At 40.2% G+C, this 13,678-nt stretch overlaps 1 protein-coding gene across 2 annotated transcripts in view; it reads right to left on the minus strand.

Moving 5' to 3' along the window:
* corin (corin, serine peptidase) overlaps positions 1-13,678 on the minus strand; it is a 260,269-nt gene that overhangs the window by 123,193 nt on the left and 123,398 nt on the right. For both annotated transcript variants that reach the window (XM_087987873.1, XM_087987868.1), the window contains exon 5: positions 7,184-7,362. In XM_087987873.1, the coding sequence (XP_087843999.1) occupies positions 7,184-7,362 (179 nt within the window). The remainder of the gene's footprint in view (positions 1-7,183; positions 7,363-13,678) is intronic.

A 13,678-nucleotide genomic window follows, 5' to 3' on the forward strand; every position in this document is an offset into this window, starting at 1 on the left:
GTTTTAAGCATCCTATGAAAATTCTTCATTTTTAGCACAAACATTGCAGAAAGTAAACCCAACAATTTACTAACCGTAACTCTTCTATTGTTCACTTTACAAACAGTGCTGCATTAACTAACAATGGGTCTGGCACTGAATTGACTCAGAAGGGAAAAAGTATGGTTAACATGTAGTGCTTTTATCAACTGGTACAAGCCCATGAACACTTAGTGTATACATGAATACAATATAGAGCTTACATTGCACAAAATTCTGTTGCTCAGAACATGCAGCAAAACAAAATCTATTGTTTCACATTCAACAGAGCATATATTATGACACTAGCCTGGATTTCCTGATGAATTGTGCCTTATTTTCATATTTCCGTGAGCATTTCTGATTTTAAATTACTCCATCACTGGTCTCTTTTCTTTCTACTCTTTGAGCCCCAAATTCTGAAGAAGTTCCCTAAATATGTCTGCCTCTTTATTCCTCTATCCATGCAAGACACTCTTTGAAAATGTTTTGATCATCCTCTTCAATTTCTATTAACATGGTTTGGTGCCAAATTTTATTTTAATAATGCTTCTGTGAAGGGCCTTGGAATGTTTTATTACATTAAAAGGTGTTAGATTAATCAACCCATTCTCTCTAGAGCTACAAAAGTAACTTTCATTTTTATGCAGGATCTCAGTACTTTGGTACTGATAGTTTCCCAGTGTCATATCCAGCAAAATAATTGGGAGTGTTTAAATTAAATTGCAATTTCAACACTGTGTCTTATTTTCTGTCATTAACACATCAATAGTACTCAAAATAATTACACCAGTACAAAAAGAGGCAGCATTGCAAGGCATCATAAGTAGGTGTGCTTCACAAAGGGATAATATTGATGGGTTATGTCATATGCTATAACTTAACCCTACGGTGTAAAAGAAAAAATATTTTACCCAGTTAGAATCCTGAATATGGCATTATGCTCCTGATCTAGGCTTACACCACAGAGGTGAGGTTAGCCCCAGATGCAGCATTTGGCAAGCAAGAATCGGAACCTTTTTCCATATACTTGACAACAGTAAATATACACTTAAAAAAAACTTCACTGATTGTAAAACAATGCAGTACAAACTGAAGATATGAAAGGCATTACACAAATGCAAGTCTCTCTCTACACCAATCTAGAATTGGTTTACCATTTACACAACAATTATTCACATGAGAATCTTGCCCTCAACCAAGGCCTTTTGACGCTACCCTTATTTGATGCAGGATACTCTCACAGTTAAGAGTGAGTGTGTCTCCGAATATTCTGTTCAGTCTCCCCATGCAGACTAGTAGAACTTCTAGGCAACTTAAATGATTTATGAGCAGTATTTTCCTTGTGGGTTACACACCTTGCCAGAGTCAAATAGGGACGAGAAATATGTAAAAACAGTCTCCTGCAATGAGATAGGCTCACCAACTTAAGAATGGGCAACAGTTGGCACTCCAGTGTGGAAGAAGCACCAGGCAGCCCTTTCAGGTAAAAGAGAGAGAGGGGTGTTATGGATGGCGGTACCCTCTCTCTAACTTGTTAACTTAAGAAATGGCCCTTCCACTAGGTGTCCTGTGGCTGCAGCTGAAGTCAGACACAGACGAGGTGACACTCTACGTCAGACTTGTGCATTGACCTTGTCCCCTACTTCTCCAGGAAGCTATACTGTTTCAAGCCTTCTAAGGTCATGGAAGCCATCGGGACAATAGGCCTTAATAGGTAATTCACAAGTTCAATGAAGAATGCAGGAGGGCATGGCAAGAGCAGCACTAGGCAATCTGGAGAACTACCAAACAAGACGACTCACATACCAAATAGCATAAGTGATAGACAGATCCAAGCAATCCCACAACCATAGATTAGATCCAGTCTGCATTCCTGCCACATCTAGTCGTGAATGTTGATGGACAATTCAAGAACTCACTGGACGAGGAGGCTCCACAAATATCCCCCTCTTCAATAATGGGAGAGGCCAACACATCAGTGCAAACGATAAGTTTGAAGCATTCACAACGATCTTCAGCAAGGAGTGCAGAGTGGATGATCCTCCAGAGGTCCCCAATGTCACAGATGCTAGTCTTCAGTCAACCCAATTCATTTCACATGATATCAAGAAATGGCTGGAGGCACTGGACACTGCAAATGCTATGGGCCCTGATAACACTCCAGCAAAGGACTGAAAACGTATGCTCCAGTCAAGCTGTTCCATTACAGCTACAACATTAAACCTAACCAATGAGCTAGAACTTCGACCAGGAATGACCTGAACATGAAAATCAGGACAAACCCAACCCAACCAATTATCACCCCATCAGATTTTCTCCATTGTCAATAACATTGATGAAAGGTGACATCAACAGTGCTATCAAGTAGCACCTACTCGGTGATGCCCAGTTTGGTTTCCGCCAGGGCCACTCAGCTCCTGACCTCATTACAGCCTTGGGTCAAACATGGACAAAAGAGCTAAATTTCAGAGGTGAAATGAAAGTGACAGCCCTTGACATCTAGGCTTCATCCGACCAAATGTGGCATCAAGGAGCCCTAGCAAAACTGGAGTCAATGGGGATCGGGGGCAAAGTCTCCACTGGTTGAAGTCATATCTGACATATGGGAAGATAGTTGTGGTTGTTTGGGGGCAGTCATCTCAGCTCCAGGACATCTCTGCAGAAATTCTGTAAGGTATTGTCTTTGGCTCAATCATCTTCAGTTGCTTCATCAATGACATTCCCTCCATCATAAAGGTCAGACAAGGGGAACGTTTGCCAATGATTGCACAATGTTCAGCACCATTTGTGACTCCTCAGATACTGAAGCAGTCCATGTTCAAATGCATCAAGATCTGGACAATATCCAGTCTTGGTTTGGCAAGTGCCAAGAAACATTCACACCGCACAAATGCCAGGCCATGGCCATTTCCAATAAGAGACAATCTAACTACTTCCCCTTGACATTCATGGTATTACCATGATTGAATCCCCCCACTTCAACATCCTGAGGGTTACCATTGACCAGAAACTGATGGTTTAAATATGGTGACAACATGGTAAGAGGCCAGTAATACTGTGGTGAGTAACTACCTCCTGACTCCCCAACACCTGTCCACCATCTACAAGGCATAAGTCAGGAGTGTTATGGAATACTCCCCACTTGCCTGGATGTGTGCAGCACTAACAATATTGAAGAAACTTGACATCATCCAGCATAAAGCAGCCCACTTGATTGGCATCACATCTGTAAACATCCACCACTGACACTCAGTAGCAGCAGTGTTCACTATCTAAAAGACTCATTGCAAAAATTCATATGGACTCCTTATACAGTACTTTCCAAATCCAATACACTTCCATCTAGAAGAACAAAAGTAGCTGATAATATATAGGAATAACACTACCTGCAAACTCTCTCACCATCCTGAATTGGAAATAAATTGCCATTCCTTCACTGTTGTTGGTTCAAAATCCTAAAAATCACTCCCTAACAATATTGTGGGTATATTTATGGCACATGGACTGCAGTGGTTCAAGAAGGCAACTCACCATCATCTTCTCTCTAGGACAATAAAAAAATTGAATGTCCAATCCTTGCAACTAGGTCATGGTAGCACTCTAATTCTACCTCCAGGATAATGGCTTGGGTGTGGGATAGGAGCCATGGAAATGGCTCACCAGCTAGCAGCACATTCATGTGCCTGCCACATTCAGGTCTAAAACATGAATTCTATGTTTTCACTAATATTTTCATTGGACAAGTAAATACTTCAATTTCTGTCAAAATAAAATAGACAATTGTAAGCATCAAACTATAAAGAGAAAATAATGGAAATATATGGCAGATTCAGCCATATCAGTACACCATCAATTAGAGCAGCACTGGCTAAAGCCGTTACATAGCTTTCATTTCTTCAGCTGCCATCAGGTACTTGTAGCCTTTTGTGATGGACATTTCAGTTTCTAGTATTTGTGTTGGACTCAACGGAGAATACAAGAATGTGTCTTTCTTACAATGGTGTTTGGCCCGTACAAATCGTTGTAACATTTGGAAGCATGCCCTTCACAAACCGCAACATAACAAACTATGGCACTTTTTGTGACCATCAGTATATTTGAGACCATCTTATGTCTATTAGAATGGTTACCTGAAATTCATTTCAGCATTAACTAAGAACTAAACAGTACATTGTTAATACATTTTGAATGTTTTTTTTTAAACTAAGATGTGTTTTTGGACTTCTATGTAATGATCTGCCAGATATTATTTACAAGAACCTCATTGCAATTGGTGAACATTCCTAGACCATTGAAAAGAAGTTCCATTCTTCAAGGGCTTTGTTCCCATTTCATAAAAATAAAAATATATTTTAAAGTAACTCAGTGGGATCTCATTCATTAACTTCCTGCTATGGGAAGCGCAGATCTTATTAACATGGAATCCTAATTAAAAACGTTTTACTGAGATTAAGTTATAAAGAAGCTTTTTCCAGTAGCATTCTCCAACTGACCTCCATTAAACAAGTGCAAGTACTTCAGCAAAGCCCTGTTGAAGTGAGTTGCTTTTTAAATTCTTTAGTCACAATTGTACTGGTCACGATTCTCAGAAATAGTTAAGTCCTTTTTGTATTGTGATCTATCCATTCATAATAAAAGAAACAAAAATCAAAATGTGCAGAAGTAAATTTGACACCATACAATCACATTGTCTAAACTGATTACAGAAACCGAATATGTTTATTGTGTACATAGTCTCTGATCAAACCATCTTCATAAAGTCAGAATAACAAGACAAGCATGAGTGAGCTGAGAATGCAGTGTGGGATGAAGGAACATGAGAACATGGAGCTGGCCTGCCACGTATTTCTTGCTTTGGGCACTCCGTTCTCATGAAGTTTTAATGTCTCCGATTTTTATGATACTTTCCCTCACCATTACATTTACCAACTGTTTTCCCCTGCCCCCCCCAAAAAATATATTGAGGGAGTAATTTAAGGGAGTACAGTGCATGTACTTTACAAAAACATATGTCAAATTACTGGACCAGGCAGTGTGACTGAACATGACCTGTGTGGCTCACGATGCATTCTTCAATGATGTCAATGGAAATAAGATGCAGTACTACATGAATGAATTTCATTGGCTTTAATTTCCAAGGTGTAGTTCTCCTGCGATCATGCTCCAACTTTGATGTATGATCACCAGAACCCCAGAGATAAAGTATACTTGTATACTTACAGATTGATATTGTCAAAGTTATAGCAAAAGATCAGGATAATTTGAGGCATTTATTTAAGCTGCTTTCCAGCTGATTTAGTTTTCTATTCACATTTATTCTTACAGTTTATGGAAAGATAATGCTAAGTCTATTGACATATTATGTGCAACAGTGTGTAATTAAGCCAAATGATGAACAATGGCAAAGTTTAGGAAGCAGATTTCTACTAAATCATTTTAGAAGGCACAGCAGCTAATGTGCTTTGGTTTAAGATAATGATATCAGTATGGGTAGAATTTAATGCCCTCCTAGGGTTAGGTGCTAAGGTGAAGATGGTTGAGGGAGTGTGCTCGAGATCTAGCCGCAGAGCCATCTCACTCTAATCACATCCAATGGGTATTCTTCTCATGTGGAGGCAAGTTCAAGAACTTTAACTGGTGCACCATTAGTATTCAACCAGCAAAGGGCATGATAGCCCATCATCTGGGAAGGTCCATTGTTCATGCTTTGCCCAATCACAGACCCAACATCAGGAAAGGGTAAAGGTTCACAGGAAGTCACTCCCCCATTCATCAGCAACCCTGATCCTGCCTTCACTCACTTCTACCTGAGGATTTATTGGCAATCCATCACAGGCCCGACAATACGATGGGCAGCCAACATCGTTTCCACTTTTTAAAAAATTTACTTGTGTGACATGAGTGTCATTGAATATCAAGGGGTGGTGGTTAGAATATCCCTTATTGAAGATGGTCATTATCTGGCATTTGAGAGGCATATATATTATTTACCACTTGTCAGCCCAAGCCTGGACATTGCCTGGATCTTGTTGCATTTGAACATGTATTGCTTCAGTATCTGAGGAGCAGTGAATGGTGCTGAACATTGTGCAATCATCAGCAAACATTCCAACCTCTGTCTTTATAATGGAGGAATGTTATTGATGAAGCAGATGAAGACGATTGGGCCTTGGAACTACTGCAGAGATGTCCTGGAGCTGAGGTGACTGACCAACAACCATAACCATCATTCTAGATGCCAGATATGACTCCACCCTGGCAAAGAGTTCATCCCCAATTCCAGTTTTGCACAGACTCTTGATGCACACTCAATGGAATGCTGTAAGTCTCTCCCTGCCTCTGGAATTCAGCTCTTTTGCACTTGTTTGAACCAAAGCTGTAATGAGGTCAAGAGCTGAGTGGCCCTGGCAGAACCCAAACTCGACTTAATTCAGTGGGAGGCCCGATGCTGCCCAGCTAAGTCTCCAATTACCATGCAATTGCATTTGGCCTCCAGCAATACAGATCTATCACTGGTTTTACTACTATTGGGTGGGACCTTCTCACCCATATGAAATCCTGGTCTATACATGCTCATCTTAGTCCAGAATAGTTGATGAGAGAATTTGGCTCAATGCATTCATTTACAGACACTGTGTCAATACATCCATTCCAGGCTCACATAGGAAGGATGAGCACTTTGATGGGCTAATAGATGGCCATTGCCTAAGATGCCACAGGTCTCTATGAGCCATCCCCTTCACAATTAGTGGAGAAACTAAGAATAATTACTTAATCCAGATTTGCCACTGTATTTATATTTTTTTCCTGGATGGTTAACCACTCTTATTTTGATAAAACTGAACTGTTTTTCAAATATCAGAGGATCACATCAAAAAGATTCCAGAAGATAACTGAAAAATGTACTGACTGGCCAGAATTAAATTTAGATGATTTATGTGCAAACAAACTGTGAAAGATTATCTGAATAGGATACACACAAGTATTTGGTACTATGTGCTTTAATATTTGGATTTCAAAGTCTTTCATTTAATACTTGGCAATCAAACAGCACAAAATAATCACAAGAATTATTGATAACAGAATCTGACCCTGTGATACAACAGTGAGTTCAAATTAAGAAGAATTGAAAGTGGTGATAAGTAATTCATATTCAACTCACTTTTTCTTTCCTCTTGCTCGGGTGAGAAGCATATCTTGCTGGTGTTTTCCATTCCTGTATCATTGATAAATCTGGAGCATTTGAGGACTTCTGGCCACCCAGCCTCCACTTGTTGCAATAATGGCTCACAGCCTTGCTTCGCAGCCTCACAGAATGACATACACGGCAGAATCACTGCTCTAGATTTTAAAAAATGACATGTTTCACGTGAATGGATGGAGACATTACTGAGCAATTACCTTGCAATTAAAGTTTAGACAGCATGATAAAGGCAGCCTATCCACAGTAGATATTAGAACTTGAAAAGACACAAATACTTCAAAACACATACATCATTCAAAATAATTCAGCTTGACTCCTCAAAGTACTGGCTCATGGGTAATAGTAACTCTAAAATAGCTTGAAACAACTTGGCTTTCTAGGCCATTTCACAGGACAGATTAGAGTTAACCATATTGTTGTGGGTCTGGAGGCACATGTAGGCCAGATAAAGATGACAGACTTCCTTCCCTAAAGCACAATAATCATTGTTAGACTTTTAATTCCAGTTTATTTTGTTCACCAATTTCCACCAACTACCCCTGGAGGGATTTGAACCCAGATCTTCAGAGTATTGCTTTGATCTCTGGACCTGTAACAATATCATCATACCATCACCTTCTCTATTATGCAACATATAAAATATTCGCTTTTCATTGCCGGGCACTGTTTGAGCCTGTGAGGTTTCATAACTCCATAGTGCTGAGAAGAAATTTTTGTGTCTGTTGTTACAGACTGCAGTGCTAGGTGTTGGTTTCTCAAGTGTATGTTTTTCAATGTTGTGCCTTAAAGGTTGAATGACACTGCCTACCATGTTGTATGAATATGCCAGCTCACTACACTCAATGAGTTGTGACTCATAATGTATCTTACTGCTATCATCTTTTTTTTAAGTGGAGGAACTACACTTGGTAGACAGAACCCACTTCCTGGTTCGGTTAGCGATTAGCTACAGGTGACATTTATACAAAGGCAGTGATTGTGAGGAGGACTAGCTATGAAGTGCTATGCTCCTTAGCTACTCTGCTCTTAAGTCCATTTGACATCGTCGCAGGAGCAATGGCAGGAATAGGAATCTTGGGGTCTGGTGTTGCATCTCAGCCCTAGTCCCTGACCCACACAACCCAAGCAAGGCATCATCTTTAATTATGCGATCAATTCAAGTTTCCAACAGTACCACCGAAGTATTTTAAGTGTGGTTCTACTGGAGACAATTCTGTGTCCCATTTTTCTCTTCTGGATGAAGTAAATCTAACTATTCCACTTATGCAAATTCAAGGCTTATACGAAATGTATGGTGAAACTTCCAGGTAAAATAGCAAATCAAACGTGAAGAGGTGAATGATACATCCCAAATTAATCTTCTTCTCTGTTGATAAAAGAAGATAAAGTGAGTCCATGCTTTTATGACATGGATAAAAATGATTTTGATATTTTCATTATATTCAACCAATGACTGTTCATCAAAAATCATAACATTACTCTTGGGTTTGAACTCTTGGGCCTTAAATATTCTTTTCTTCAATCAGCTAAAGGCTGAGTTGGCATATTGATGGTAAATTCCACCATCTGTATCACCCTTCGTCTAGAGGAGATAATGGTCATGGTTTCCCAACCCAGCGGCAATCCCCACACCCCTGTATGCCTTGAAGACATGGACAATATTCAGCAGGCATCTCAAAGCACCAGGAAAAAGTGGGTTCTGCAGATGTTGGAGATTATCGTCAAGATTAGAGTGGTGCTGGAAAAGCACAGCAGGTCACGCAGCATCCGAGGAGCAGCAAAATCGGTGTTTCAGGCAAAAACCCTTCATCAGGAAATCTCAAAGCACCAGTTGTTTTGCAAGATCTGCCAAATCTGGTGAGAAGTGAGGGAATGAAACATCAGTGCCCTCTCCTCAGCAAATATATCTAGCACTGAAAGTCAACTCATTCAAATCCAGCTCAATTGTAGGAGCACATGGTTCCAATATCTGATGCAAGACTCCCAAAGCAACTGATCTAATCAGAAATAAAATCAGAAATTGCAGGAAAACTCAGCAGTCCATGAGCATCTGTGGAGAGAAAGCAGAGTTAACATTTCAGGTCCTTCTTCAGAACTGATTGTACACAGGCAAAAGATTGATAGTATGCTGAAGATGGGGTGGGGTGGGGTGGGGTAGGGGCATGATTGGTAGGAGGAAGGAGTAAATGATTATGGAGATGGAGCTGAGACAAAGAGATAGAGAAACAGAGAAAAACAGTTGGGCAGACAAATAGGTAGGTAAAGGTCAACCTAGGAGAATCAATAATCACTAATGGGATCCACTAATGGCGGACAATTGGACGTCTGTGGTAGCAGCCCATGTGATGACAAAGCCTAGTATGTGGGGGATGGGGTAAGGACATGGGAGAAGGGGTTCAGACCCTAAAATTACTGAACTCGATATTGAGTCCAAAAGGTTGCAGCATTCCCAAGTAAAAAATGAGCATCTCAGGCAACCACAGATCTTTGGATTTTTTTTATCTAATCAGAATATTGTCACAGCAGGAAATTCCCAGGAGGACTGCGGAAACACCTCAGATGTCCTCAATGCATCCACAAAATGATGAAATATCCCTGACAACTCTGGGAGTCCCCAGATGTCACTGACTAAAATGGAGAATGCTAATTCAGGAAGTCACAGAATACTTCATTGTGAACGTGCAGAGATGAAGGGATTGGAAAGAGTGAATAAACCTCGCAACATCTCATCTGCCAGACCCCTAGGGTAATTACTGAACTTGTATCGCCAGGTCAACAGATCATCCCAGAATCCATCAAACAGGAACTGAAGCAAATAATTTCAAAATGGAGGGATTAACTAAGGAATAGTTTATCAAAGTTGGATAATAGAAGAAACTGAGAGGTCAGTATTGTTGCACAGTTATTAATAAATCTGTTCAAAGAGACATTTTAATAACCTTGAAATAGTATACGAATCATTTAACAAACATTATGATAAACTTTATGTAAGAAAGGTCAAGTTGTAAAATAATCATTCTTACTTCCTCAAAGCATCCTCTTTAAATTGAAATAGATGGAGTCAATAAATATATTTTTCTCCTCTATTGAAAGGAATGCAAGGAATATGGAGATAATGTATGGTAGAAAAATAGACTAGACAACTTCATGGAAATTTCTTTCTGATTTACGTCACAATCCCGGTTTCTACTTAAAGACTATTCATCAGAACTTGGACACGTATAAAAGCATTAGAACTATACTCTTCCTCTGTAAACATTTCAGCTTTGGAATGTTATTTTCAAAACAGACCTGTGACTTGTTGATAGAGATTATTTAGGATTCATTTGTGCCCCATTACAGGCACTGTCGAGAACCCATGACGTTAGAAAGAACATGTTTGGGATTAGCGTCCATTCTTAGTCAAATTGTCTGTACAATCTTACAGAGCTTGTTCTTGTTGCATTTTTTTTACTCACATTAACTACAGCTTGCAAGGATGAGAAGGGACCTGATTGAAATGAATATGTTTATAACAGGACTGGGCAGATTAAATGCGAGGAGGGTGTGCTCTGTGTTTGGGGAGTCAAGAACCAAGGGATATTGTCTCAAGACAGACCACTTAGGACTGAGAAATGGATTTTTTCCCCATTTGCTCAAGGAGTAGTGAACTGGCAGGAGTCTCTATCACAGAAAGATGAAGAGTACAAGTCACTCAATACATTCAAGAAAGAGACAGATAAATTTTTAAATTTTAAAGGCATCAAAAAGTTTGACTAAAGCAGGGCGTGGCTCTGAGATAGAGGATCAGCCATGATCAGATTGAAGCAGGCATCTGGGCCGAATGGTCTACACTTCAATGTTTCTATGTTTTATTTGTGACCTACACCTCAACATTATGAATGGTGGCAATATTTCTTTTACCAAATCATTATTTGAAATGGTTCAGCAATTCACCAATTTTTCTCAAAGGTAGAGATTTGTTTCCTTTGGCAGCCTTTCATCACAGATAACAATGGCTGTGTTAAACATTGTCTGTTCTGTGGGTTGGGGTTCCACTCTGGCACAGCAGTCTGTGCTGCATTTGATCAGATAGAAACATTGGGATGAGAAAGTGAAAGAGTCAGTAGCCTGTGTTTTCTCTGGGCCCTCTTCTCAGTGAGTTGCACTTCCACTCACTGCTTCTAAAAAGATCCTCCAAACTGTCAGCATCTGAACTTCAGGCCTGTTGTTACCAAGAGGTCAGTGTCAATGTTTAACATTTTCATAGTGTTCTTGTAGGTGTGATTTAGCCAAGATATGGATGGTCTGCAAATCATGACCTACTGATCAGTTCACCATCCAAAAGGTCTTTGGCTATACTGCTGTCATTTAATGAATGTAGCCAGCACAGGTATTAATGGCTCAGCAATGACAATGTGTTATTAGCAAGCAGATAACAGCATTATGTTGCATCATGAGCCATCACTGTATTAACACAGAAACTAGAAGTGGAGTAGGCCCCTCACCCCCTTGAGCCTGGTCATCATTCAATAAGGCAGAGGTGGGTACTCCAGATGCTGGAGATTAGAGTTAAGATAGACTTGTGCTGGAAAAGGACAGCAGGTCAGGCAGCATCCAAGGAGCAGAAAAATTGATGCCCTTTATCAGGAATCCATCATTCAATAAGTCCGTTTGGGGGAAAGGACGGGTGTTACTGCAGTAGGATGACTCCAGAAAAGCAGCTGACGGAAGGAAAAAGGAGCATGATAATCATATTTTATTCTCCACCCCTCCCCCCTTATTAATGAGAGGGAAAGGGAAATTGTGTGGTTTAACCGCATGGAGGATAACACAGGCCCCACACATTATCCTTTCGTTCTGTCAGACCCTGGTCATGAGGTATTGGTTGGTCCCCTCCCGACCCCCGGATCGAGTGGCCTCACTCTGTGGAAGTTGGCAGTCTCTGATTGGCTGGCTGGGCTGGCAGAGTCTACCACTGCATGTTCCGATTGGCGGGGCAGGGTCTGTTTGTGCCCTGACTCTTTCTGAGACTTGCTACATTAATGCTGAAGGGTAAAAGTTTGGGACCTTATCATCTCAAAAGGCAAAGTTCATAGGGCCTTTTATTGAACTGCTTCATGGCTGCTGGCAACATTGCAGATTCTTGTTTCTCTCCCTGTAAACCTAGTTTGTTCCCTCTCAGGGTCCAACACAATGGAGCCAGCCACAGTGACTGAAGTTTGTGTGAGTGTTGCCCACATGTAGCAAATGACAGATATGTATTGCGAATCCTCCAGGTATGCACAAAATAGCCAGTGGAGTAACGTGCAATTTTGCTCTCCTTACGCGTTGATGGGCGGGGGTGGACAAAGTTAAAAACATGCCACATCAGGTTATAGGGCAACAGGTTTATTTGAAAGCATTAGTCAGGACACTAGTCTTTTGTTATAACTTGTCTTATGGACTACTCCACAGCTACCGGATGAAGGAGCAGTGCTCAGAAAGCTAGTGCTTCCAAATAAATGCTGTCCTTATAGGTAAATCTCCTATAATGCAGTAGTTGTGTTCTCATGCAACTCGGTGTATTAGAAAATTGTGCAAAATAAGTAATTGGGCCTGTGGGATAAGCAGGGTTAGGGCTGAACCACAAAATACCAGTAAAAATCAGAACAAAACTAGTTAGCCTAACAAATGATAGCACAGTCTAAGTAAATCTTTAAATCATATATTTTCATGTAAACTTAACATTTGAATACTAAGGTTACTGACTACAACACTACCTTTCATGAAACTCATCACCAGAAAGCATGCAGACTGACCACGTGATACTGATGCGCACCTAAGGATTGTCCTCAAGTTTGAAAAACATGTAGACTACAATTTCCGATTTCAAGGCCTGCAGAGCTGATTGCATTCCTGTTTTAGCAGAACACACTGAATTTACATTTTGCAAACGAGATTCTGAGGCTGCTTTGCTGTTCAGCTGGTGCCAGGGTTTATAAAATTATTTGGTGACATAATCTTATTTTGTCACTATCAGGTTCATAGTGACTCTACTTCTTGAAAGTAGAGTCACAGGTAGATAGCAAGTGTTGGCAAATGGGACTAGATTAGGTTGTGATATCTGGTCGGCATGGACGAGTTGGACTGAAGGGGCTGTTTCCGTGCTGTTCATCTCTATGACTCTAAGATAATCTGATTACTCCACATTCCCATCTACCCTCAATCCCACCCATGCTCATCAAGAATCAATCTCCATCTGTCTTAGAAATATACAAGAACTTAGATTTCTACACAACAGGGGAAGCAATTGAGTTTGTCTGGATTACCTTCAGCTCATTCTAAGATGCAAATGATTAAGCATCTCAACGTGTTCCCATTTGAAATAATCTAATCATGTACCCATAAACAACTCTTCAAAAACAAATACCAAAGTCACAAATATGGTGTATAGCAATTAGCCATGGATCGTCAAATATGAAACAATGTTAA

The sequence above is a fragment of the Chiloscyllium plagiosum genome, unplaced genomic scaffold (genome assembly GCF_037043375.1).
Source record: "Chiloscyllium plagiosum isolate Xiang-an unplaced genomic scaffold, Cpla_swu_hap1 HiC_scaffold_1, whole genome shotgun sequence".
Lineage (NCBI taxonomy): Eukaryota > Metazoa > Chordata > Chondrichthyes > Orectolobiformes > Hemiscylliidae > Chiloscyllium > Chiloscyllium plagiosum.